This window comes from Entelurus aequoreus, linkage group LG12 (genome assembly GCF_033978785.1).
Source record: "Entelurus aequoreus isolate RoL-2023_Sb linkage group LG12, RoL_Eaeq_v1.1, whole genome shotgun sequence".
Taxonomy (NCBI): Eukaryota; Metazoa; Chordata; class Actinopteri; order Syngnathiformes; family Syngnathidae; genus Entelurus; species Entelurus aequoreus.
This window is the reverse complement of record NC_084742.1, coordinates 33,748,992-33,774,200: the sequence shown is the minus strand read 5'-3', so window position 1 is coordinate 33,774,200 and position 25,209 is coordinate 33,748,992. Positions and strand designations below refer to the sequence as shown.

At 37.9% G+C, this 25,209-nt stretch overlaps 2 protein-coding genes across 3 annotated transcripts in view; one reads left to right on the top strand and one right to left on the bottom strand.

The window, feature by feature from the left end:
* The window catches only part of LOC133662062 (actin nucleation-promoting factor WASL-like), a 43,332-nt gene extending 25,860 nt beyond the window's left edge, over positions 1-17,472 (bottom strand). For both annotated transcript variants that reach the window (XM_062065721.1, XM_062065722.1), the window contains exon 1: positions 17,067-17,472. In XM_062065721.1, the coding sequence (XP_061921705.1) occupies positions 17,067-17,174 (108 nt within the window). In that variant the 5' untranslated portion in view covers positions 17,175-17,472. The remainder of the gene's footprint in view (positions 1-17,066) is intronic.
* LOC133662056 (uncharacterized) overlaps positions 1-25,209 on the top strand; it is a 268,044-nt gene that overhangs the window by 223,028 nt on the left and 19,807 nt on the right. The window lies entirely within an intron of this gene.

The following is a 25,209-nucleotide window of genomic DNA, read 5'->3' as shown; positions in this document are numbered from 1 at the left end:
CCTACAACTTTCTTCTTTGCAGTCTTCATTGTTCATTAACCACAATTATTCACCAACACAGATGTCCAGAATACTGTGGAATTTTGAGATGACAACAGAGCTTTTTGTATTGGATTCAATGGCGTCCGAATACTTCCGTTTCAACGTTTGACGTCACGCGCATACGTCATCATACATAGACGTTTTCAACCGGAAGTTTAGCGGGAAATTTAAAATTGCACTTTATAAGTTAACCCGGCCGTATTGGCATGTGTTGCAATGTTAAGATTTCATCATTGATATATAAACTATCAGACTGCGTGGTCGGTAGTAGTGGGTTTCAGTAGGCCTTTAACATACCAGGCACGTTCTCAGTTGGTTATTTATGCGTCATATAACGTACACTTATTCAGCCTGTTGTTCACTATTCCTTATTTATTTTAAATTGCCTTTCAAATGTCTATTCTTGGTGTTGGGTTTTATCAAATAAATTTCCCCCAAAAATGCGACTTATATAGTTTTTTTTCCTTCTTTATTATGCATTTTCGGCCGGTGCGACTTATACTCCGGAGCAACTTATACTCCGAAAAATACGGTACTCTATTGCGTCCAAAACGCCTTCTAAAAGACATCCAAAAAACGTCAGCAATACTGCATTTACATCTTGTGACCTGAATATCAATGCTAAGAACAGGAAGCTTCTTTAAAGGCATTAAAAGGTTTCATAAAAGCGATATGGCCTACCCCTGCATAACCTGTAAAATCCTTCCTGCTTCTTTAGTTAAGACAGTAACTTGTACCATGGTAGACTCCATGTTGTTTTTACAGATTGCTGCAGGGCTTTCCTCGCCATGTGGGGTCGAGCAATTAAGACACAGATGAAAGCATCAGCGAGAAAACACATGCTGAGCTACACGCATGCATACACTCAAAGCATTTTAATTTGTCTTATATTCAAACACAGCCAACAGATATCAGGTGTGGAGATGTTTTTTTTATAATTTAACATTGGACTTAAAAAAAATATGGCAAAATTCAACAGTGAACCCGTACAAGAAACAGAAATATAAATATGACAGGGGGAGACAGGACAGGAGGCAGGTTGGGTCGCCATGTGAGTGGCGCCCCGTATTTTTCATCAGGTGTGGCTTCATCTTGTGACTGAGACGTGAACTTAGAAGTAGTTAAACACGGTTCCTGTTCTTTGTTCAAACATTGACAAAAGGTGATGCTCATAATATTATTTTCAAAGAAAACTATAACAAAGCAGCTGCATGGCATCATAGTGCATGTGACTGCACAGTCCACTGAGTGCACACTTATAATATCCTGTGTCCTGTGCAGTAGACATTTCAATTTTGCATAACAGGGCTATTTTTCCCCCAAATGTGTACCTCCGACAACAGAAATAGACCAAAACCTGGGCCTGTGCCAATATTCGATAAGTCAATTGACCGGACAATAAATGAAAATGAAGTTGGTAAGTTTGCCAGCCTCGATAATCGCTATGTGTATGTGCTGTTACAGGTTACAAGAGTGGTCACTCTTGCATACGTTTCAGCAGCTGCAAGCGTTTGTACTACAAATAAACGGGAGTAATGATAACCGCTGTAAAACTCCCAATGGTTAATATTACTATTTTAAATTGAAAATGATTGAAAAACCGTGATGATAACCACACGTTGATAAATTATGGAGACTAACTAGCGTTAGAGTGTTAGCTAGCTTAAATGCTAACATGTAAACAAAAGACAATGTAATTCCCCATTAGAACATGTCGTTCTCCAATCTAAACTTGTCTAAACACATTACTGTGTAAACAACTGAGCTACCGTATTCACATTAAACATAAAGGCTGTGCTGTTTTTGCACAAAGTTATCTATATAAACTCTAGAGTGTCAAGTTGAAACAAACTCGTACAGGAAGTAAACTCACGTGACATCACTTAAACCTCAAGTGAAACAACTGATCACCTGATTTACATTTAATAAAACATTTTTAAAAACGTTTACAGTATTTTTCGGACAACAAGGCGCACTTAAAATCCTTTCATTTTCTCAAAAGTGCACCTGATAACCCAGTGCGCCTAATGTAATGGTTAATTCTGGTTGTGCTTACCGACCTCGAAGCAATTTTATTTGGTACATGGTGTAATGATAAGTGTGGCTAGTAGATGGCAGTCACACATAATAGATTTGTGTGGATTGCAAGTTGCCCCCTTCAAGCCCAAAACTTTAATGTTTAATTGAGAAAATAGAACATTACACGCAGACATTGTTGGGTTAGTTACTGAAAACCAGTAACTAGTTACAATTACTAGTTACTTTATTTCAAAAGTAACTCAGCTACTAACTCAGTTACTTACACCAAAAAGTAATGCGTTACTGTGAAAAGTAACTATTTAGTTACTTCTTTTCCCCCCCTTTTTTTTAAGGCTCCCATTAATGCCCTTTTAGCCTTCATTTCAGTACTGTTATTGCACTGGAGAATAATACAATCTGTTGATCAACTTGACATGCATTTGCATCATTGAACTCTGCTAAGCAATGTGGTCTACATACAACACACAAAGACAAAGATATGTTTCAAAGGGCCAATTTATTTCAGGCCAGAAAAAATTGACAAAACTATTTTAAATAGCTGCAACATAATGGCACTTTAACTCTAACTCTAAGTAGATAGGATCTTTGATCCAAGACACAACTTACATTTAACTAAAATGTTATTTTCTTTGTGCTCGACAAAAGAAAAGTATTGAGCATGTCTCCATGTTAAAAAAACTCGACTTCTGGCTTCGCCATGATGTCTTGTTAGTTGTTATGAGAGTAGCGTATGTGTGTGTGTGGCCCTTTAAGATATGACAGCATGAGAAGTGAGTGACGTCAGTGAGTGAGTGGGCGAGAGAGGTGAGGGACCGGCAACAGTGAGTGCGTGCAGGTGCTCTAGCTTGCTGGATGGCTGCGTCCAATAAAGTCACAAAGTTGCAACAAACCGCCGGGCTCGTCATTCACCCTCAGCTGTAAAGACCCTCTTCCGGGTAAAGTGAAGGTTGTTAGCCCCGAAGTACGGCTCTGGAGGAACGTCTCCCTCTTCTTTTCCACCTGAGCGCGCCAATAAAACACACTCAGATCTTCAGTTTCTAGCCGATACTACATACAAATAACGTAAAATAACGCAGTAACGCATCATGCAGTAACGGTAACTGAGTTACTGTATATAAAAAAATAACGCGTTAGATTACTAGTTACCGCCGAAACTAACGGCGTTAGTTTCTTAGTAACGCGTTAGTCCCAACACTGCACGCAGAGCACATGTCAAAATTTTTTACTTAGTTTGGTAAGCTACAAAGTCGCACCGCTCGATGGTTATTGGCGCATCACGGTTACTGTAGTCAGTTGTACTGTGCTTTAACATACTGGTATTATTATGGAAGGACCCTAAACTGGCACCTATTAATTAGGAGACATTATCTGGTGTTTTGTTTGATCTTTTTATGCAAAACCATCTTTTCTTACCAATTGGTACCTGCTGTCGTATATTTGGGATCTGCCTAAGTCCCAAAATTTAGTGCGTGTCCGCCATTGTAGTCTGTGTCGGCGCTCCTTTTTCTCTATCCTTTTGCTGTGGGGCATTCATCCTCTACTGTATAAAGTAGCGTACAGTTCTAACTTATATCTGTTAGTAGACTCCATATGAACGTGTTAAAAACTACCGGTACAAAAAGATGACGAGGAGAAGACGCAGTCGAAGTGGAGCCAGATAAATAAGACCGCCTACAAAACGGCCGTAACATGAAGAGACGGCCAGAAAGGGACTTAAATACGGTCTATAAAACATAATCTATGAAACAAAGAACCACCATTAAATGTTATGTAGATGACAAGGAAGTGTTTTAAATGTAGGAAAAAAAAATCACAATATGACCCCCTTAATAAGCCTTATAATCCGGTGCGCCTTTTCTATGAAAATAGACCCACTCATCGACAGTGCGCCTTATATTTCAGTGCGCCTTATGGTCAGAAAAATAATTTCAAATGCCATCCATCCATCCATTTTCTACTGCTTGTCCCGTTCAGGGTCGCGGGGGGTGCTGGAGCCTATCTCAGCTGCATTCGGGCGGTAGGCGGGGTACACCCTGGACAAGTGGCCACCTCATCGCAGGGCCAACACAGATAGACAGACAACATTCACACTCACATTCACACACTAGGGCCAATTTAGTGGAAGAAGATTAACATATATAAATAAAAATAATATGGCTTTTATGAAGCCAGGACAGTATTTAATGTTTCCTCTGTCAAAATAGTATAATGTGTGGCTATTTATTTTAGTTATTAAAAAAAAAAAACTTGGTTAAAAGACTTAAGCGTGTGTATAATTACTTTTTGAGCACATTACAAAATACCAAAATAATAATAACCGTGATCATGTTGGTCACAATAACCTTACTTAGCCATTTTATTTATTGTTTTGGTTGTGTATATTTAAGGGTCTCCCACAAACCCTTCTTAACAGAGACATAACCTATTGTATTGCTTGTGGTTGTGATTTTTATTAAAGTACAACATTTTGCTTATGGACAGAGTTTTTATTATTTGTTTATTTCATTTATCATGGTATTTAAAAGTTTACATTTCAATTACAATGTTAAAATAAACGAGACATACAAGTATATTGCATTTGAAAGGGTATGTATTATTATTGTTTTATCATTACATCAGTGGTGAATTTGGTCTCAATAAAATAATGGCAATAATATTAATTATCGACAATTTGTAGGTCAATATATTGTCGAGCAAAATTTGTTATCGGCCCAGGCCTACCAAAACCAAACATCCACAGCAGAGGACGCTGAACTAATATTACAATACATATATCTCCAGGAAAAAACACTTACTCAGCAATGAATGCACAGCATATCTTCAAAGACACATTCTTTTTTTTTAATGACATCAGAGAGTCTTTAAAGCCTGAGGTTTCATTCATGCATGGAGTGCTGATAGTTCCTGACAGAGCCAAAGGCTGCAGGAAGTGGAGCTCAGTCCGTGGCGTCATGGCTACACGTTTTTACATACACACTGTCCTTTGTTTTTCGCTTCTTGGCTATGGTATTATTTTATTACAGTTACAATGTGGTACATCATATATTTCACATCCTTCTTTTATCAGAATAAAAATATATTTCAGCACCAGTATTTCCTCAATTGTGAGACACATATTTACAGTTTTTACCCCTGAGAACTTGCATCCGATGCAGTGGGCATTTAGTGGGCATTTGTGTTTTGCATAACAGTGCTATTTTTTCTGATTTGTAACTGAAAAAAAGAAATGGACCATAATAATAATAATAATAATAATAATAATAATAATAATAATAATAATAATAATAATAATAATAATAATAACCACTGCATAGGACATATAACTAAAATATGCAGCTGTGGTTAAAGTACAGTACTGGGAGAAAGGAAACAGATGTAAAAAGGAGAAATATTAAGTGGGAATCATGTTCGCCTTTTCCAGCACAAATCACCAAATAGGGGCTGACCACAGGACTTCCTGCTGATCAGGCAGTCTGTGCACACACACTGCATATATTGGAACCCTTCCACCTTTTTCTCAATGCTGACAGTGAAAAGCTAGGGAATACCAATGAGTTAAGTCTATGAGGAGCTTTGTGTCATAAAATCATGTTCTTCTTTTGACTGACTTTTCAGTCCAAACCACACTCGACCCATTTGCACAGATAAGGAACACAAAAAGGTGTATCGCAGCATTGCATATGCAAAACAGGCAAACTGTGAAAGGCAGCAAGAGAGACATGGGTAACTCTTGATTTTTCTTACGTGCATTTTAATAAGATTGGTGGCATGTCTCTTTCTTCAACGCAAAGAAACCAGCACGATTGCGAAGAATGCTGCCAATTCCTCGTCTTTGTCACGTGCCAAGTGACATAAGCGGCAAAGGAATGCTGTCGCTGCATTTCTGTGCAGGCTAAAACACACCCCAGATATGTGTGTTTATAGAAAGGAACAAAACACACACAAACACAAAAGTCCTGGGACAGAAAATGTCGGTTTGGGTCAACGTTGTAAGGTGAGAAACGACTTTGCGGCAATTATCATTTTCAGGAACCTCTTTGAGGAAGCAACCTGAGATGAGACCATGTGAACATCATTATACAGTAATACAAATAGGTAGGTGATAATATATCAAACTTATCAAGATTTTAAAAGAAGGCACAATTAGTGGGTACATGTATTTTGCACTACAGATCACTAGAAGCATTATATTTTAAATCTGTTTGATATAGCCACCATACCGTATTTCCTTGAATTGCCGCCGGGAATATAGTGTTCGCCTGCCTAGAATTACAGCCGGGTCAAACTCGTTTCGCAAAATAATTAGCGCATGCTTGGCACTTCCGCCGGGTCAAATATGAGTCATTAAATGACTTCCGCCTCCTGGTGGTAGAAGGCGCTAGTGATCCTTCTTGCGACTGCTGGTACTGCAGAAGACCGGCGCTGCAGAAGAAGACAACAAGCAGCAAGAGTGAGGAGCCATTGTTTGCTTGCACTTTTAACATGGAGGATTACATATCTAAAATAAAACTGTTTTCTAAACTGGGCTTTCAATCGAAGCAGGAGTTAATACTTAAAGGAAGATCTCCATCGAGACAGAGAGACTTTTAAAACTGAAGAAAGATAAGGAAAACTTCTATAGGAGCTGCGCATGGACTCATTTATACCTAAAGGTAAGACCATAATAACGTTTTTTTTTATTAAATGTGCTTTTCATGATAAGGTAAGCACCGGAGTGAGAAGAGGTTTTAAAATAATTAACGCATGCTTGCCAATCCTGCATGCTTTTGGTAAACGCAGGAGTGAGAAGAGGTTTTAAATTAATTAGCGCCCCTGCGGTTATTCAAGGAAATACGGTAGTTAAAATTTTATTTCAAACCTTAATTTTTACCAACAAATAAGGATGTACCAATATGAAAATGTCATATTACGTTTATTGTGACCAAAATAATCACTGTAATTATCATTACAGTATTGTTGAATGTGTTAAAAAAGTACTTAGACACAAACAAAATTATTGTTGACAAGTTTTATTTAGGAAAATAAAATAAATACAAATTTAGACACACACATTAAGGCTGCAACTAACAACTAATTTGATAATCGATTAATCTGTCGATTATTACTTCGATTAATCAATTAATAATTGGATAAAAGAGACATACTACATTTCTATCCTTTCCAGTATTTTATTGGGAAAAAAACAGCATACTGGCACCATACTTATTTTGATTATTGTTTCTCAGCTGTTTGTAAATGTTGCAGTTTATAAATGGGGTTTATAATAAAAAATAAATTAAAAATAAATAAATAAAAAAGGAGCCTCTGCGCATGTGCATAGCATAGATCCAACGAATCAATGACTAAACTAATCGCCAACTGTTTTTATAATCGATTTTAATCGATTAGTTGTTGCAGCCCTAACACACATTATACTTTCCTTGGCAGAAAAAACTTAAAATATGGCTTTTACCTTTTAAGAGCACAGTAGTGTTATCTATTGTATTTAAACTTTTACCTTTTTATTCGTAAAGTTTTTAGAAAATGTTTTTAATGTTAAAGGCAAAACGAGTCTTGTATGTCTGTTTTATGTGATGTGAGTTCACTTCCGGTTGTAGACACCTCACTGTCATTTTCCTCGAGAAGAGATTTAGAGATCTACCACTCTGTGCTGCTGGTTCAATGTACACAATTTAATATCTTAGTTGTTCATACAACAATGTGTGGATACGTCATCACAACATCCGGTTTCGGTGAGCAAAGTTTTTTTCCGGCAGACGAATTTTCGGTGCATCACTAGGCAATAGTGATGCATTTGTAATATATGAAGATCTACAGTATGTATAATATACTTTGAGGACCGGAATAGATGTGTAAGCTGTCACGTAATTGTTTACATGTTACGTACATTGCATAAGTTGTTAACGTAAGTGAGTCGAAAAATTACGTTAACGTAGATCCATGCTGACGCCAGTGTTGCCTCTATTCAACAGCCATAAAAAGATTGGAACCCTCCCAAATATTACACAATATAAATCCGTTCAAACACTATATTACTTTAATTTATTTTCAGATTTAAAAAAACACAAATTTTTAAGGTGTGGCGACTTATGTTATTTTGTAGCAGTAGTAGCAAATGACTTCCTTGTTCATTTAAAATTCAGTCAACTTCCTTTGTTTTCACTTTATTGAACTGCCCATGCAAGTGACGTCAAAGCCACATTGAGACCCGTGCGCGTTTACACTGGAGTCTGATAAAGATCACTTTTACTTGCAGTGTAAACAGACAGTTGAAAAAAATCAGGCTTATCAAGCTTCTTAGAATTACTCCAAAGAAGTCTGCTAAGAGTTGACTTAAGAGTAAATAAATTCTTCGCTGAAAGCTGCACTTAAAAGTTAGTTATCAAGCGTCTTACTCACACTTTCAGCGAAGTGTAGGACTGAATCTTAAGGGTCACACTCAGAGCTGAATTACGACATGTGCCGTAAACGGAATTTTAGGTGACGTCATTTCTGTGTCCATAGAAATTACCAATCACGGAATGGAATCCGTTGTCTAAGAATAAAGAAATATCTTGGAAATATTTAAGTGGACAATGGGAGTGTATATTTTGACAATAAACTACAAAATAATACAAAACAAACTAGTCCCCGCCGGCACTCACGCTACCGCTCCCTCTCTTCTCTCGCCCACACACTCACTGACGTCACTCACCTCACGGCCACACACATACGCTACTGTCATAACATTTTCTTTCCCATTCATTAATTAGGCAACTAATTTGAAACTGGTGTGGGTGGCTCTATATATACTAGCCCACTGCAGACACATGCAGAAATCAACAAGGAATCGAAAAGTATTAAATCTGTGACAAAAATAATATCCGCTCTGTCTAAACGATACCGTTTGATCCGCTGCTCGTCATCAAAAAAAACAAAAACATTGTTCCGTTCCCTGAACGTTCGCGCACGTCTCTCTCGCCTCAGTGCCATCCCCTGCTGGCAACTCCTAACCACTTAAGACACCTCTGAAGGTCTCTTAAATATCGTGGAGAATAGGAGTGATTCTTAGACTTAAGAACGTTGATAAAAAGCTTTTATTCTTAAGTTTGAGAGTAGGACTAAATTTTGCAAATTCTCAGGACTTAAGTGTAAAATGGCACTCTAAGTACGGATAAGTACGGCCCCAGATTTCTAAAAAAAATCTATTTGGGCCACTCTGTAAACATAGTCTAATGACTGGCAGGACAATATCTGATCTGTTTAGAAGCGGCTTTACACTGTGAATAGATAGACTACGCGCTCTCTGCTGCTTGTTTTCAAATTGGAGTTGGTATTCTGACAAATCGTGCAACTCCTGCATGTGTGTAACAAGAAATATTGAAATGTAATTGTGTCTCCCGGAGCGTGCATCCCGTTTGAAGAAGTCTTTCACGCGAGTACAACATTAGCATGTAAACACTAGGACACAGCTGTGGTAAATATCGTCTCGGCAGATCCACCAGTCAATAACAAATCAGCTAAAAAGGCAGATATTGGCCCCTGATCTGATCCCATGATTGGAATCGTGACATTCCTAATTTGAATCTAAAACAGTAATACTAACCATCAGGAGTTTTACCGCAATTTATTATCATTACTAGCCCTGGGCGATATGAGTTAAAATTTAAGCGTCCAATTTTTTTATACAAAAAATATGATTTACGATTTTTCCCAATTTCCCCTCCCAACTTTTTAAAGAAACAAAAAAATACAAATGACTGAGATAATTCACAACAAATTTCACTTTTATTTGATCAAAAACAATAGTTACACTGCATATTACCCTTAGCAAAATTCTATTTTTTTTAAATAGTTTTGTTATTTTTAGACCCCCCGCGACCCCAAAAGGGACAAGCGGTAGAAAATGGATGGATGGATGGATGGATGGATGGATGGATGGATGTTCTTTTTAGACCAGATATAAATTGCACTTTTATGGAACAATTTTCAAATAACTAAATTAAGAGCTTCCTCTGGGAGGAAATACTTCTGTCTTGAATAAAATACTTCTATGAACAAAAATGTAGCATTGCGCAGTAAAGATTCCAATAATCAATAAATAGTAATAATAATTAATCAATCAGATCAATAAATTGCAAACTTAAAACTGATGTCTTGAATAAAATACTTCTGTAAACAAAAATGTATATTGTACATTGTATGCAAATAAATAATCAAGTAAAACTTTAAGATGACTCTATAGTTTTAGTAAGTGGATAAAAGCAGGCTTTTCCATTGTATCTGCACCACATCTTGGCAGTGTGCAGAGTGACCCCTTTAGTGATCGCTCTGTGCATTGTGCTCCTTTATTTATTTTTTAAAATTTAAATCACACATGGTACCTTGTGTAAATGATACCACCACAGGAATATGCTTTTTAGCAGAAATGTGTTGTTCCTTTTTGTGGTCTTGTTCGCCTTGTAAAGAGTTGCGTTTCCCCTACTCGGATGGATGCTTTTGTTTCAGATGCTGGAATAAATTTGTTGTGCTGCTTCCTTTTTCTAAACAAACGTTACGTGCTACTGGAACCAGCCAACAAACATCTATTGTATACTCCAGACCACCACCATATTTCATTTTCGTCTAAGAAATGATACTAAGATCTTAAGAACCCAAGCAATTCAGCCATTTTGCTGCTTTTAAGGTAAAACTGTTCACATAGAAATATCCACTTGCACCCCGAAAGGAACAAGCGGTAGAAAATGGACGGATGTTGTAAAGAAAAAACGTTAACATGGGTGGAATAACATTATCTGGAGTTGTACGCTAAAATTACCATTAAAGGGTTGTGCAAAAAATGTAGCTGGATGGTGCATGAGCCAAAGAAGAAACCAATAAATGTGGACATAGATGCTTATGAAAAGATACCAATCAAGTCATTTTCACTTACGTGAATGGACATATTTTTGTAAATTTGTTTTCCAATGTCATTCTTATTAGCAGGTTTACACAAAATACAACTACTGGTAGTCTGATTTTTACGAACATTTGTAGAGGTGTGGCGTAAGAAAAGTAACACCCATTTATTGTAGTTTGGCGTAAATCCATACAGATGCAGAACATTTGCACTTCAAAAATGTACATTTTAACAGTCATTTTCTTTTTTAGGGTGTCATACTTGTTCGTTAGTACTGCAGTATTACCAGTACATAAGAACTACTACTCAGATAGTTACAAAAAATTTGCAAAAGCCAGAGAAGAGGGGCCCGCATCATATTGTCAGAAAAACAACAACAGTAAAAATGTAAGTAAAAAACAGTAAAAAATCAGAATGTAATGACAAAAAGCTGAAATGTTCGAACTAATAATAATAATATACTTAGTCACCTATACCACAAAGTCTTTAAATATAACTAAAATCTGGTTTTACCTCTTTTTTTTTTAAATTATAAAAAACTATCACCATGGCTCTGGCATATTTTGACGTTTCAGTGTGTGGCCCTTGGCAGAAAAAGTTTGGACATCTCTCCTGGTACAGATTCAGGAATGGTTACTCTGCTAATGGACAAAAGTATATTTCTGTAAGATTGTTTCCATTTAGTTTGTTTTTTTAATTACACTACCGTTCAAAAGTTTGGAGTCACCCAAACAATTTTGTGGAATAGCCTTCATTTTTAAGAACAAGAATAGACTGTCGAGTTTCAGATGAAAGTTCTCTTTTTCTGGACATTTTGAGCGTTTAATTGACCTCACAAATGTGATGCTCCAGAAACTCAATCTGCTCAAAGGAAGGTCAGTTTTGTAGCTTCTGTAACGAGCTAAACTGTTTTCAGATATGTGAACATGATTGCACAAGGGTTTTCTAATCATCAATTAGTCTTCTGAGCCAATGAGCAAACACATTGTACCATTAGAACACTGGAGTGATAGTTGCTGGAAATGGGCCTCTATACACCTATGTAGATATTGCACCAAAAACCAGACATTTGCAGATAGAATAGGCATTTACCACATTAGCAATGTATAGAGTGTATTTCTTTAAAGTTAAGACTAGTTTAAAGTACTTTTCCTTCAAAAATAAAGACATTTCAATGTGACCCCAAACTTTTGAACGGTAGTGTACGTAAAAACTACTGAGATTTTTTTTACAAAGAAATCATACAAGCTAAACCATCTAGTATGGCGTGGATCCATATAATGGAGTAGATGCAGAAAATGCATACTTTCGCTCACAAAATATTTACATTTCCCTTAACGTTTCCTTTTTATGGTGTGATACTTTAGCAGGATTACAGAAAAACTACTACCCCCATTTTTTTTTTAACAAAAAATTGCCAAAAGATGGGCCATAAGCCAAGAAAGAACAATTTACAGTTTGGCATGAAGCCGTACTACGGTATAGATACAGGGGTGTCTAATTTCACTAATGGACAATGTTATGTTTTCATAAATTAGTTTGCGTTTGTAATTATTTTTGGACATCGAGGTTACACAAAATTTACTCGAGTAAATGTGCCAAGAGGTGGGACATAAACCAAGGAGGAAGCCTGTACATTTTGGCATTATAGCTCCAGGAATGTTAACTTTTGCTATTTCTGTCTTTTATTTGGAAGGGGCAATCTTTTTAGCAGGGTTACACAATTTACTATTCTGCTTTTGATAGTCATTGGTGTTAATTAGGGGTCTAACAATTTGTTTTAACAACAATTCGATTTGATTCAGAATTTCTGATTGCCGATACGATTCAGGGACGATATTTATTTAGAACGATACGATCCGAAACGATACAGTGACTTTAAATCGATTCAGTAACTTCTGAAATAAATACTGGATACTGAACATTGCAGGTGAAGTTTCCTATATTCCTATTATTTCTTGTAAGGGAATTATGTAATAATGAATTATGGATACAAACAAGCTAGTAAACAATTATTGGCCAATGTATTCACATCTTTGTTGAATAAAGTGCAACCAACACTTTAGGTTGAATTAACAAGAGGAAACATTTTCTGCCCACATTTCCAACATTCAAGCAAGTTTCAATAAAACTACAGTAATCAACATTTTAAGAGTAGAATTACCAGCTAAATAAAATCTTTTTTCCCTGTTTTTTAGTTTAATAATAAAAAATAAAAAAATGGAAACTGGATTGTTATCGATTACTCATGATTTAAGTTTATTAATGTTTTTGTATATGGGTAGATTTCACACGTGCAGAGTGTCTTTTGGATATCCTCGTCTGAGAGTGATCCGGAACAACAACAGAAGAAGAGCGACAAACACGGACCCGTTTGCCTACTTAATAGAGAACCAATAAAAAATGTCACATACCATGTCTCTGGACATAAAAAAAAACCCAGAAGGTACCTCCTGATCGCGACAAACTTGTTTTGACAACACCGTTCTTCTTTGTCTTCTTCTGTTGTTGTTGTTTTGGGTCACTCACAGACGAGGATGCAGAAAAGAGACACTGCGCATGTGCAGTTCACTCATATGTCCAAACATTGAACAAATACTCGTTTTAATTCCTATTTTTGATTTTAAAACACATTAATACATTCGGATTAAGGATAATCAGTGATCGGGCTGATTAGGCCTTCTCTGCTGGCCTAACATAAATCATGATCATATATTGATAAAAGTTCATTTCAATTTTAATTTACTTTCCCTAAATATATACAAGTATCCATCATATCCTCTTCATATCTTATTAGGCTCTTGTGCTGCTGTTTTTTCGTTAGAGCTTTTATCCAATCAGAATTCAGTTAGTTTGTTGCCAGCGATGTATGAAATCTGTCGGAGGCCTTCTGAATCAACAACGCGTCAGTCTGTGCAGTGTAGGCAAACAGGGCACATACAGTTGATAGACAGTTGCGATAGCTAATCAGATCACGAGGTGTTGACAGTAACCCTTCGAAGTTGTTTCAAGTTAAAATGTTGAACATGACTTTCACGCCTCCTGTGATTGGATACTCACTTGTGACTAAATAAGTGAGGATCCAATCACAAGTTGTAAGTTGCAAGTGCAGGAAGTACCGCACCAGAGCCATACCCAGCTCGCAGAGAAATCTGACATCGACTTGCTTTTTTAAGTCACACGGAAAGAGAGCAAAACGTTGATTAGGTTCAGAATCAGAATAGTTTTTATTGCCATTGTTTGAGAACGGGTTCACAAATTAGGAATTTTTCTTGGTGCAATCGTGCAACATAAAACCCATATAACACAGAATAGGTAATAAAATGAGCTGTAACTGAGCTATCAGATCTTGTTATTGTAGATATATTGGCAAAGTCATTTTCAAGAAGGACATTTCAAGAGAAGCTAGATCTCATGAGACGAGGTGGGCCGAACCCCGAGCTAGCTAACTTGTCCCAGCCGGTGAGAGGGTTTGTCCTCCACTTCCAATCGAATCAACCCCATGGCTTCCGATGGGTGCGGTAAATTGTGAATCTAAATACTTTATTTCTTTATTTTCTTCACGTTTAATATGTTTTACGATTATGTTAATTTTGACAGTGCCACGCAGAATATGTTTCAATTGCTGATGCGGGTTTATTGATGTTTAAATGCGCCAGAAAATAGCCCGTTTTGTACACTATGAGGTGAGACAATGCCCCGTACTACTTAAGTGTGTTTCTGTATGGTATTTCTAAATGGTAAATGGGTTATACTTGTATAGCGCTTTTCTACCTTCAAGGTACTCAAAACGCTTTGACACTATTTCCACATTCATCCATTCACACACACATTCACACACCGATGGCGGGAGCTGCCATGCAAGGCGCTAACCATGACCCATCAGGAGCAAGAGTGAAGTGTCTTGCTCAAGGACACAACGAGCGTGACTAGGTTGGTAGAAGCTGGGGATCGAACCAGGAAACCTCAAGTTGCTGGCACGGCCACTCTCCCAACAGCGCCACGCCGTCCCAATTTCGTACCATTTCTCCAGCTGTGGTCATGTGGTGACATAAATAACGGTATTATGATTTGTATTTATTAAAGTCAACCACTGCGGCGAATGGATAACAATCTGTTTTCCATGTTTTATCATCAAACTAAAAAACGAGGACAATTTATTTTTATGTTAGATTATTTTTCTATTCCAAACGAAAAAGGGATGGCCGCGACGTACACAAATCAAACTTCATATAAAGTCTGCCGTTCTCAAATCCAATGTTTTCCTTTTCTAGTATCATTAAAATCGATCAATTTGATCTTGGAATGATACCTATCTTTTGGAAGGCAAACTTGCAGAGCACAGATGTAAGAATCTAAGAAATATACATCGATATATTGATTAATCGGTACACCAGGAAAGATGAGGTCACCTACCTAGGTTCCATTCTTGAGGCTAATCTTTCCTGTGATAAAATGGCAACTAAGGTAATCAAAAAGGTCATCAAACGAACGAGATTTCTCTACAGAATCTCCTCTCTGGTCAACAAAAGCACCATGAAGATTCTAGCGGGAACTCTCATTCAACCCTTTTTCGATTACGCATGCACCTCCTGGTACCCCAGCACCTCCAAAACCCTCAAATCTAGACTCCAAACATCCCAGAACAAGCTAGTCAGATTACTTCTAGACCTCCACCCCAGATCACACCTCACTCCTACCCACTTCTCCAAAGTGGGCTGGCTCAGGGTGGAAGACAGAGTAAAACAAGTTGCACTGAGCCGAGTTTTTAAAATTCACCTCCCTGAAACCGAAGTACATGTCAAACTACTTCCTTAACGTAAATGACCGCCATAACCACAACACCAGGGGGAGCTCCACTAACCACGGTAAACCCAGATTCCGATCTAACAAAGGTCTTAACTCATTCTCCTTCTATGCCACATCAATATGGAATGCACTCCCAACAGGTGTAAAAGAAAGGGCATCTCTATCCTCCTTCAAAACCGCACTAAAAGAACACCTCCAGGCAACTTCAACCCTAAACTAACACCGCCCCCCACACATCCCACCTCCCCGGATTGTAAATAATCAAATGTAGATACTTATTCTTATGCTTTCTGATCTCTCTCTCTCTGTCCACTACTTGCTGTATATATCCTACCAAGTCAGTTCTACACTGTTTCAATGTCCATTTCTCTGATGATGCAATTGTTGATGACTGAAGTGTTGATATCAACCAAACCTAACCCCCCCCCCCCCCCCCCACATCCCAGATTGTAAATAATGTAAATAATTCATTGTATATACTCTGATTATTATCTTGTGTGATGAATGTATTATGACTGAGGGAACTCTCCTGAAGGAATCAATAAAGTACTATCTATCTATCTATCTATCTATCTATCTATCTATCTATCTATCTATCTATCTATCTATCATGAATCAATTTACATGGACCCCGACTTAAACAAGTTGAAAAACGTATTCGGGTGTTACCATTTAGTGGTCAATTGTATGGAATATGTACTGTACTGTGCAATCTACTAATAAAAGCTTCAATCAATCAATCAATCAATCAACCCATATTGTTAATCAATGCCAAGTGATTTCCTGTATCATTTTAGAATGGGTGGTGTTGCACAAGTAAGTGTAGTCAGACTGGTAAAGCAGGGCTCTTATCAAGATTTTGGGACATAAGTAGGGGGGGGCAAAAACCTAAGAGTTGTTTCTCGTCTGCACATTCCTTAGTCGGACACACTTCCCGAAAACAAGTCAGGTTCAGCAAACGTTACATAATGCCGGCTTTAAAAAGTAGCTGATTGATTTTGCAGCTAACTTGACTGCTGAATCCGGGCGGGGTTAAGAGAACATTTCCTGTGTGACTTCAGGTGTGTCAACACTCAATTTGGAGGCCTAAAAACTGGAGTAAAAGATATAACTGCTAAGCGGCATTTTTAACACCGCTGTCTGGGCTATCAAAACAAACCAACCGCCTTCACTTTTCGGGTAAAAGCTGCTAACCAAAACAAAACAACAACAACAACAAGTTAGCTTTGGTCTTTGAACAGGAAGTAAATGCGAAGTAAGCGTGCTTAAACTTAATGATGAAAGGGAAAAAACTTACAATGCATTTCCTGCCAAGGTGGTTGAAAATGGACTCATTCTCTTGCGGCGTCAGCAGTATGGAACCGACATTAGATTGCCGCTGCTGCTTAAGAAATCCACTCATCATCGATGAAGAAATAAATTGAAGTTTGACTCTAAGAACCGAGTCCAAAACGATCCATAAACAATACTCGGGTCATCCGTGGCCTTCCTCCGACCACCCTGCTTCTCAAGTCGGTTTAACCCCAGCGATAGCACAGTTGTGCTTTTATAAAGTGTGCGCCCTTTTTAAGAACGGCAGTCCCGGTTTGACTACTTGAGGAGATAAGGTGACAACGAGAGCGGAAAACGGTAAAAACTTTCCTGGGAAGTCCGACAGCCTGAGAGCCCGCAGCCTGTTCCATCCAACATGGCAGTGGCAGGACGAGTCCATTCATTCAAATGGGGGGTGACACGTGGATTTCACTGTGTCCTTTACACGTAACAAGAAATAAATAACACAAGAAAACAACCCAATAATGTAATTGAAATATAATAAATTATCATGAATAAATAATATTGTATATATGAAGTCAAGTGCCTTCCTGATTGACTATAAAATGGTGAGTTCCCCTCTCCGGTGTGGTACGGTCCAGTCCGCCCCTGGCTTTTATGACAGGAATGTGTGCAGTGTTGAATGGGAGGAGGTGAGTCCAGAGACAAGGTGGATGTTGCCAGCATAATATTCTCAGCTCTTTCTCTTACTTTTAAATTCATGCAACACCACCTTTACATTCAACACATCAAATGATGACCTGAAAGAAGCAAAGGGACTAGTATCATGAGTTCTCCCTTTGATTTAAAAGACTAATTTGCTGCTGGAATGATTCATGACAATGCACTAAAAATAGCATTTAATACATTGAGGTAAAATGAAGATTGCTCTAGTTACTTTGTATACCCTCGGGGGTAACATTACCAGCACACACATGTTATTCCTGCATGTATACGTTTTCTAGCTGGTCCACATTGGGGTCAAGGGTGTTCACCCATGATGGGTCCCCAGTTCCTCGCATGCCACATATAGACATCCATTCACACTCACATTCAAACTTATGGACACATTCGCATATCTCTCCATGCACCATATTGCAATTTCTGTTGTCATAACCTGCCTGTGTGAAAAAAAATCTATGTCCTCACTTGCATGACTCATTTCATCAGTAGCTTAATGCCTGGGGCCATTTTTGCAACATGCTGCGTCATGCTCGTCAATGGGTGTTGCATTGTGGAAAGAAAATACACCTCAGATGTGTTTTGGCACAGGCTTTATTTAAGGCACTTGTAGAAACATTTTGTGCTTTCTCTTGCCGGATGTGTTATCGAGCAACATTGCAGGCTTGTGAAGGAGCTTTTAAGGCACTGAGGATACTGCAGACTCATGCAAACAAAGTCCTGACGAAATTAGACTTTATATTAGAGCTCTGCTGCCTTATATGTGATTGTGCACAGTTGGCACATCAAAGTTAAGCAGACGTGTGCTTTCACATGCTTTGTCGCCCAACTGAATCTCCTAAGAGATTCTGGGGAAACTTGAAAAACCTGACTGACAAGCGGAGAAAAAAAGAACAGAAACTTTGAAGCACTCCACCTTACATTTGCTTTTACCCATGAGGCTTCAGTTCCTTTTCGATGTGTGGAAGTGTTCCCAAAACATATTCCGCTTCACTTAAAGGCCTACTGAAATGAATTTTTTTTATTTAAACGGGGATAGCAGATCTATTCTATGTGTCATACTTGATCATTTCGCGATATTGCCATATTTTTGCTGAAAGGATTTAGTATAGAACAACGACGATAAAGATCGCAACTTTTGGTATCTGATAAAAAAAGGCTTGCCCTTACCGGAAGTAGCGTGACGTAGTCAATTGAACATATACGCAAAGTTCCCTATTGTTTACAATGATGGCCGCATGAAGTGAGAGAGATTCGGACCGAGAAAGCGACAATTTCCCCATTAATTTGAGCGAGGATGAAAGATTTGTGGATGAGTAAAGTGCAAGTGAAGGACTAGTGGGGAGTTGAAGCTATTCAGATAGGGAAGATGCTGTGAGAGACGGGGGTGACCTGATATTCTGCTGGGAATGACTACAACAGTAAATAAACACAAGACATATATATACTCTATTAGCCACAACACAACCAGGCTTATATTTAATATGCCACAAATTAATCCTGCATAAAAACACCTGCGTGTTTGTTATGCTAGCTCCTAGCTCCTCTGCTAGCTCCTAGCTCCATAGAACACGCCAATACAATTCAAACACCTGATCAACACACACAATCACTCAGCCCAAAAGACCGTTCGCCTAACCCAAGGTTCATAAAGCTTATATATTTTTAAAAAGTTACGTACATACGCAAAAAAAAAGTTGCGCACATACGGTCAAGCGATCAAATGTTTAGAAGCCAAAGCTGCATACTCACGGTAGCACGTCTGCGTCTTTGTCATCCAAATCAAAGTGATCCTGGTAAGAGTCTGTGTTGTCCCAGTTCTCCACAGGCGTCTGTGTATCGAAGTCAAAAGTCCTCCTGGTTAGAGTCTCTGTTATCCGAGTTCTTCCATCTTGACTGCATCTTTCGGGAATGTAAACAAAGACGCGCCGGCTGTGTACTGTTGTTGCTGACTTCGTTCGAAAAATACGTCCGTTTCGCACCGACAACTTTCTTCTTTGCTTGCTCAGCTTCTTTCTCCATAATGCAATGAACATAATTGCAACAGATTCACGAACACAGATGTCCAGAATACTGTGGAATTATGAAATGAAAACAGAGCTTTTTTGTATTGTATTCAATGGGGAAGGCATACCTCTGTTCCCCGGGCTACGTCACGCGCATACGTCATCCTCAGAGGCGTTTCGAACCGGAAGTTTAGCGGCAAATTTAAAATGTCACTTTATAAGTTAACCCGGCCGTATTGGCATGTGTTATAATGTTAAGATTTCATCATTGATATATAAACTATCAGACTGCGTGGTCGGTAGTAGTGGGTTTCAGTAGGCCTTTAAATTACCCCTTTTCTTAGTGTTAATGAAACAAGCCGAAGTAGCAGCTTTGCGTTCGTTTAGTCTTGTCTGTGGTAGTGAGTTTTCGAAAATTACTTTCAAAAAGTAATTAATTATAGTTACTTGTTACTGTACCAAAACAGTAAATGAATTACTGACATAATTACTCTTTAATAAATGTAATTAATTACTAGGGAAAGTAAGTCATGCATTATTAAAAAAAAAAAAAACTTCAAATATCTGGTATATGCAGTTGAGAGACATTTCATGAGAGGTGAGTGTGTGTGCCTTTAAAAAGTGGTGCCTGTTGCCTAGTGACGGTGTGATGTCGGTGAGAGCCTGCTCAGAACAGCATTTTAGCTCAGCTGTGTCTGCTAGCTAAGCAGTGGCAGTTTCGACAGAACACTGTGACGGCAGCTCAGTTGAATCTTTTCACTGGATTGTGTCAGCGCTAGTTGTTAAAGAGCTTGAATGTGCTTTGATGTCTGTTCTTGTCTCCTTATCATCAAACGGGGTATTGTTGGATTGCAAGCTTGTCACTTCAATTATTGATTTGTTGTTCATTATTCTCTCGTCGTATTAGTCAGACTGTGTGTACTTAGCCTACATGTTGTTTGCTGTAGGATGTTGCCTCTTCTTATTGTATACCAAGATCATTTTAGTGTGGCGCTGGTTGTTGCTGTCCTTAGTAAAAACTTACTCCCTGCGGTGGACCCACTGGAGGCGAAGTTGTAAATAAAGATGTAGTTTTGCCAGTTTTGTTGATGTGCCACTGTTAGCCTGCTATGCTAACAGCAGAGTGATGTTGTCATTTGTGACACAGCTGCTAACCTGCTAGCATTCCACTGCTAACTCATATTTGATCATTGGTGTTGTAAATAGAGTTTGTAATTATTCATTATTATTATTGTTATCGTTATTATTATTGACTTTATTATTGTCCCCCCCCCCCTTTTTGCTATGCGGCAACCAAGCCCCAATAACTATGTTTTCTTGTGGGCCCCCAAATACACCCCTGATCAGACCATAATTGTCTACTATGACAGAGCAGTGATTTCAATACACACTTCTGAGTATTTCAACCAATCAGATTGATGGCATATCGTAGTGCCCTCCCTCTACAACCAAGTTCGTCCCACAAACAATATGGCGTGAGCATTGAGACAGACGCTAAAAATCAGTAGATTTGGTTTTATTTTCAGAAAAAAAGGTTCTTAGGTGTGCATGGGGCAATTGTAATGGATACACAGTGCTTCCAGGAAGTACTCACATCGCTTTACTTCTTCCAAATTTTGTTGTGTTACAACTTAATTCCATGGAATAAATTCATTTTTGTCCTCAAAATTCTCAAAAAAGACATCCTGAATGTAAACCAATGGTTCCCATTCAATCTGATGGAGCTTGAGAGGTGCTGCAAAGAGGGATGGGCAAAGAGGACGGCAAAACTGCTCAAAAATAGGTGTGCTAATTAGCTTGTGGCATCCTAGTCAAAAATATATGAGGCTGTAATTGCAGCCAAAGGTATTGAGTAAAGGGTCTGAATACATATGTGATTTTTTTGTAGTTTTTTAGTTTTGATTAATTTGCAACATATTTTATATAAACCTTTTCACAAAGTGAAGTGCTGTGAATACTTTTCGGATACACTGTAAAATATCTGAAATGACTGGAGGGAGCAAAACTCTCCATTTCCAAAACAGAAGACAAACGATGACAAATGTCTTTGATGGATCAGAGCTTGATTGTGAGAGACTGCATTTTTATCTGAACGTTGAGAACATTTCACACTGCAGGGTAGTTTATACAAATCAGGCTGATGAAGTATAAATGAGTGGTAGAGTATATTTCTATGCTGATGCCTTGCTAATTAACAGACAATATTAGGTCATATTTATTTTACTAACGAGGAAGTGATTAAAATACAAAGCAATAAGATACAGAATGATATGATTTAAAAACGAACGTCTACCGAGTTTCCTATAAAAAGTCAAGATTTTGTCAATAGTGTCCAACAGTCAAGAAGTCGCACCCTCAGTTAATGATGAATTGATTAAGTTCCTTATGCATCGTTTCAGCTGTAAATAACAATATATAAGTAATACATGTCAGTGTTTATCTCACAGAGGCTAATAACAACAAAAATAGTGTGTCTCACTGACTACTTTTACAGCATGTAACAAAGTAAATAGGTAATATTTAATTTGATTAATTGTTCCACTCGTATACTGCCTCCCATATCAAAACAAAGTTTGTAAAATATAATAAACAGCATTAAATGGCATCCTAGTTCAAATACTACAGCTAAAGAGAAACACTGCAAGATAGTCAACTATTCAGAGTGCACAGTTGCCCCACTAAAGTTCATGCAAGTCGAACGTTTATTTTGTTTTCTTTCTCTCCTATTGTCAAGTATATATACAAGAAATAAACAAGTTGTCCTCGCATACTGTAATGGTGGCTGCTAAAATTTCGAATACAAAGTCTTCGGAACGCCCCAAAAACTGTTCAACCAATCAGCGTTCGACAGCACAGGCCGCCCCTCTAAATATTCCAGGAACTTTCCAAAGTCCCACCCCCCAATAGGAGCTTCTGTGGAACTTTATTTACCCGGGTAGTTTTGTTGGAAACACGGGGGCATTTACTGTACCAGGGTAAATGGGAAAGTTCCTGCCTCAGACAAAGGCCTAAAGTCCTCCTGAGTCTACGAACGTATTCCCTGAATTTGTGAACATTAAGAAAAACCACAAAAAATATTGTGTCAATAAGTTAATAGATTTACTCACTGTAGTATACAAAAATGTGTTGTTCAGTTCATATGTTCTTTGACTTCCGGTGTGTTCCTACTTCCGGATACAAAACGCTTGTGTGTGTTCTAATCATGGCAGATCGGATAACAAACAACAATGACTATTTGTGGACAAATGAGGATTCACAACCATATCTTTTTGAATCTGAATTTATGGAGGATAAACTACTGCTTCAAGAAGCGAGTACGAAAGAAGAGTGAGACGTTGGAGCAGGTGGAAGCCGAAAGAGTGACGTGAAAGTGAATCGAAGCTGCAAAACGTGGAACTTGAAGCCAAGCTATTTTGACATGAATAGATTAGATTAGATTACTTACCCAAAATCAACAGGAAACGGCCAGCATCATAATGATTGTGAACATTCAGCAACATTTTAAAACAAGTGCTGTTCCCCTTTAACTATTTTGTTGAATATTTTTTGGTCAAATTCAGTTAAAACAACTTTTATATCGAACATGCTTGTGCTGTGTAGCATAACTGGCGGTGTGGCTCAGATAGCCGAGTGGCATTGTCAGAAACTTGAGGGTTCCAGGTTTGATTCCAACTTCCGCCATCCTAGTCACTGCCGTTGTGTCCTTGGGCAGGGCACTTTACCCACGCTGCTCCCAGTGCCACCCACACTACAGCTTAAAGATGTAGATAATGAGTTTCACAATGTAAAATGCTTTGAGTCTCTTGAGGAAAAATGCTATGTAAATGTAATTCCCTTTATTGACTGATTTTATTTAAAAAATGAGAACTAAAGTCAAAATTTAAATATTTTCTTAGCCCTCCCCCAAATTGGTGAAATCCTGGAGCCGTACCTGTCCCAACTGTAGCTGGTGACACCATTTGTACCATCATGCAAATACAGAATGAAATCACATCAACGCTTGTATAGCAGCAGTTGGCAGCTACATAACATACCTCAGAGTGACGTCCAAGTTTTCGATGGCGGTCAGTTACAATGTATTTCTTTCATGAAGGTTTTTGAGCAATGAGTTAATGAGAGAACTTGTGATGTGTCACACCACTGATTTTCTTTCCAATACGATACCAAGAAAAATTCAGGCTGGTATCAGTGATACCGATTCGATACACACAAGTTGTGTATTTCAAATAACATAGCATAAAGAATAATCAATTATTATTATTTTGTATTATTTCTCATGTTATTTATTATCATTATTATCATGTATTTATTAATTATATTTATTATCATTATTATTATTTCTTATTATATATTTATTTATTTCAAACTATATATTGAGGTAGTAGCGTGAATAACAATATAGGAAAGCTAATACAACAAAAAACTGGACAAAATCAAATAAATACACACACATTTTGTTTCAAAACATAACAAAAGGAAAAAAGTAAGTTAATAAAAGCAATAAAAATAAACAGATTAATAAGAACTACAAATTAAAAACTAAAAATTAATAAGAACTACAAATAATTATAAACTAAAAATTGCGTTTTATTAAAATAAAAAGTAAGTCACAATTCAGTTACATGAACATGTTAACGTGAAAATACTGAACATGCATTCAACATTGATTTCTTTGCTTAATCCATCCATAAAGTTTAGATACTTTTTTACACTGTGTTCCTGTTAATGATACACATTATACCTCAAATAACTAAAGTGTCAAAAGTATCGACATTTTGATTTGAGAATCGATATTAGAGCAGAAAGATCTTGTATCACTACCAGCAGCTATCTATTCTAGACTCTTTGTACTTCTCTGAACAGTACACCAGGGGGCAGCCAAGAGAAGTGGTTATGAGCTGCATGCACATGTCAGCACAGCAAGGCTACCAGAGAGCTAAATAACCTCCAAAGGAACATGAACATCATATAGGAATACATGGAAAAAGCTCTTGCCTGGCCAGCAATAAAAACGGAAGATGCTCAAGTAATGTGTGACTTAGCCTTCTTTTTACGTGGATGCTGGGACACAGAGATACAGTACACGGGGAGTTAAATGGCCCATCTTACATGAGGCAAAACATCATGAAATGGCCATACAAGCTGCGTGAAGGATGGAGATCAGCATTCTGGGAGCTGGAGGAGCGCCTAGGATTCTGAGCCACATATAGTGACATGGTCACCTTTTTGGAGCAGCAAGTAAAGATCCTGTCCTGTTTGGATACATCTCTGATACTAAGTCAACTTATGTAATACCAGTGGCGGGCCGTGCGTTTCCCACCTAGGCCTTCAGTGATGTCCGACTTCAAAGATTACCTCTCAAAATACCATAATTTACGTCACCACATGACCATTATTGGAGAAATACTATACAGGAACACATTTACGCACTACTGGGCATTG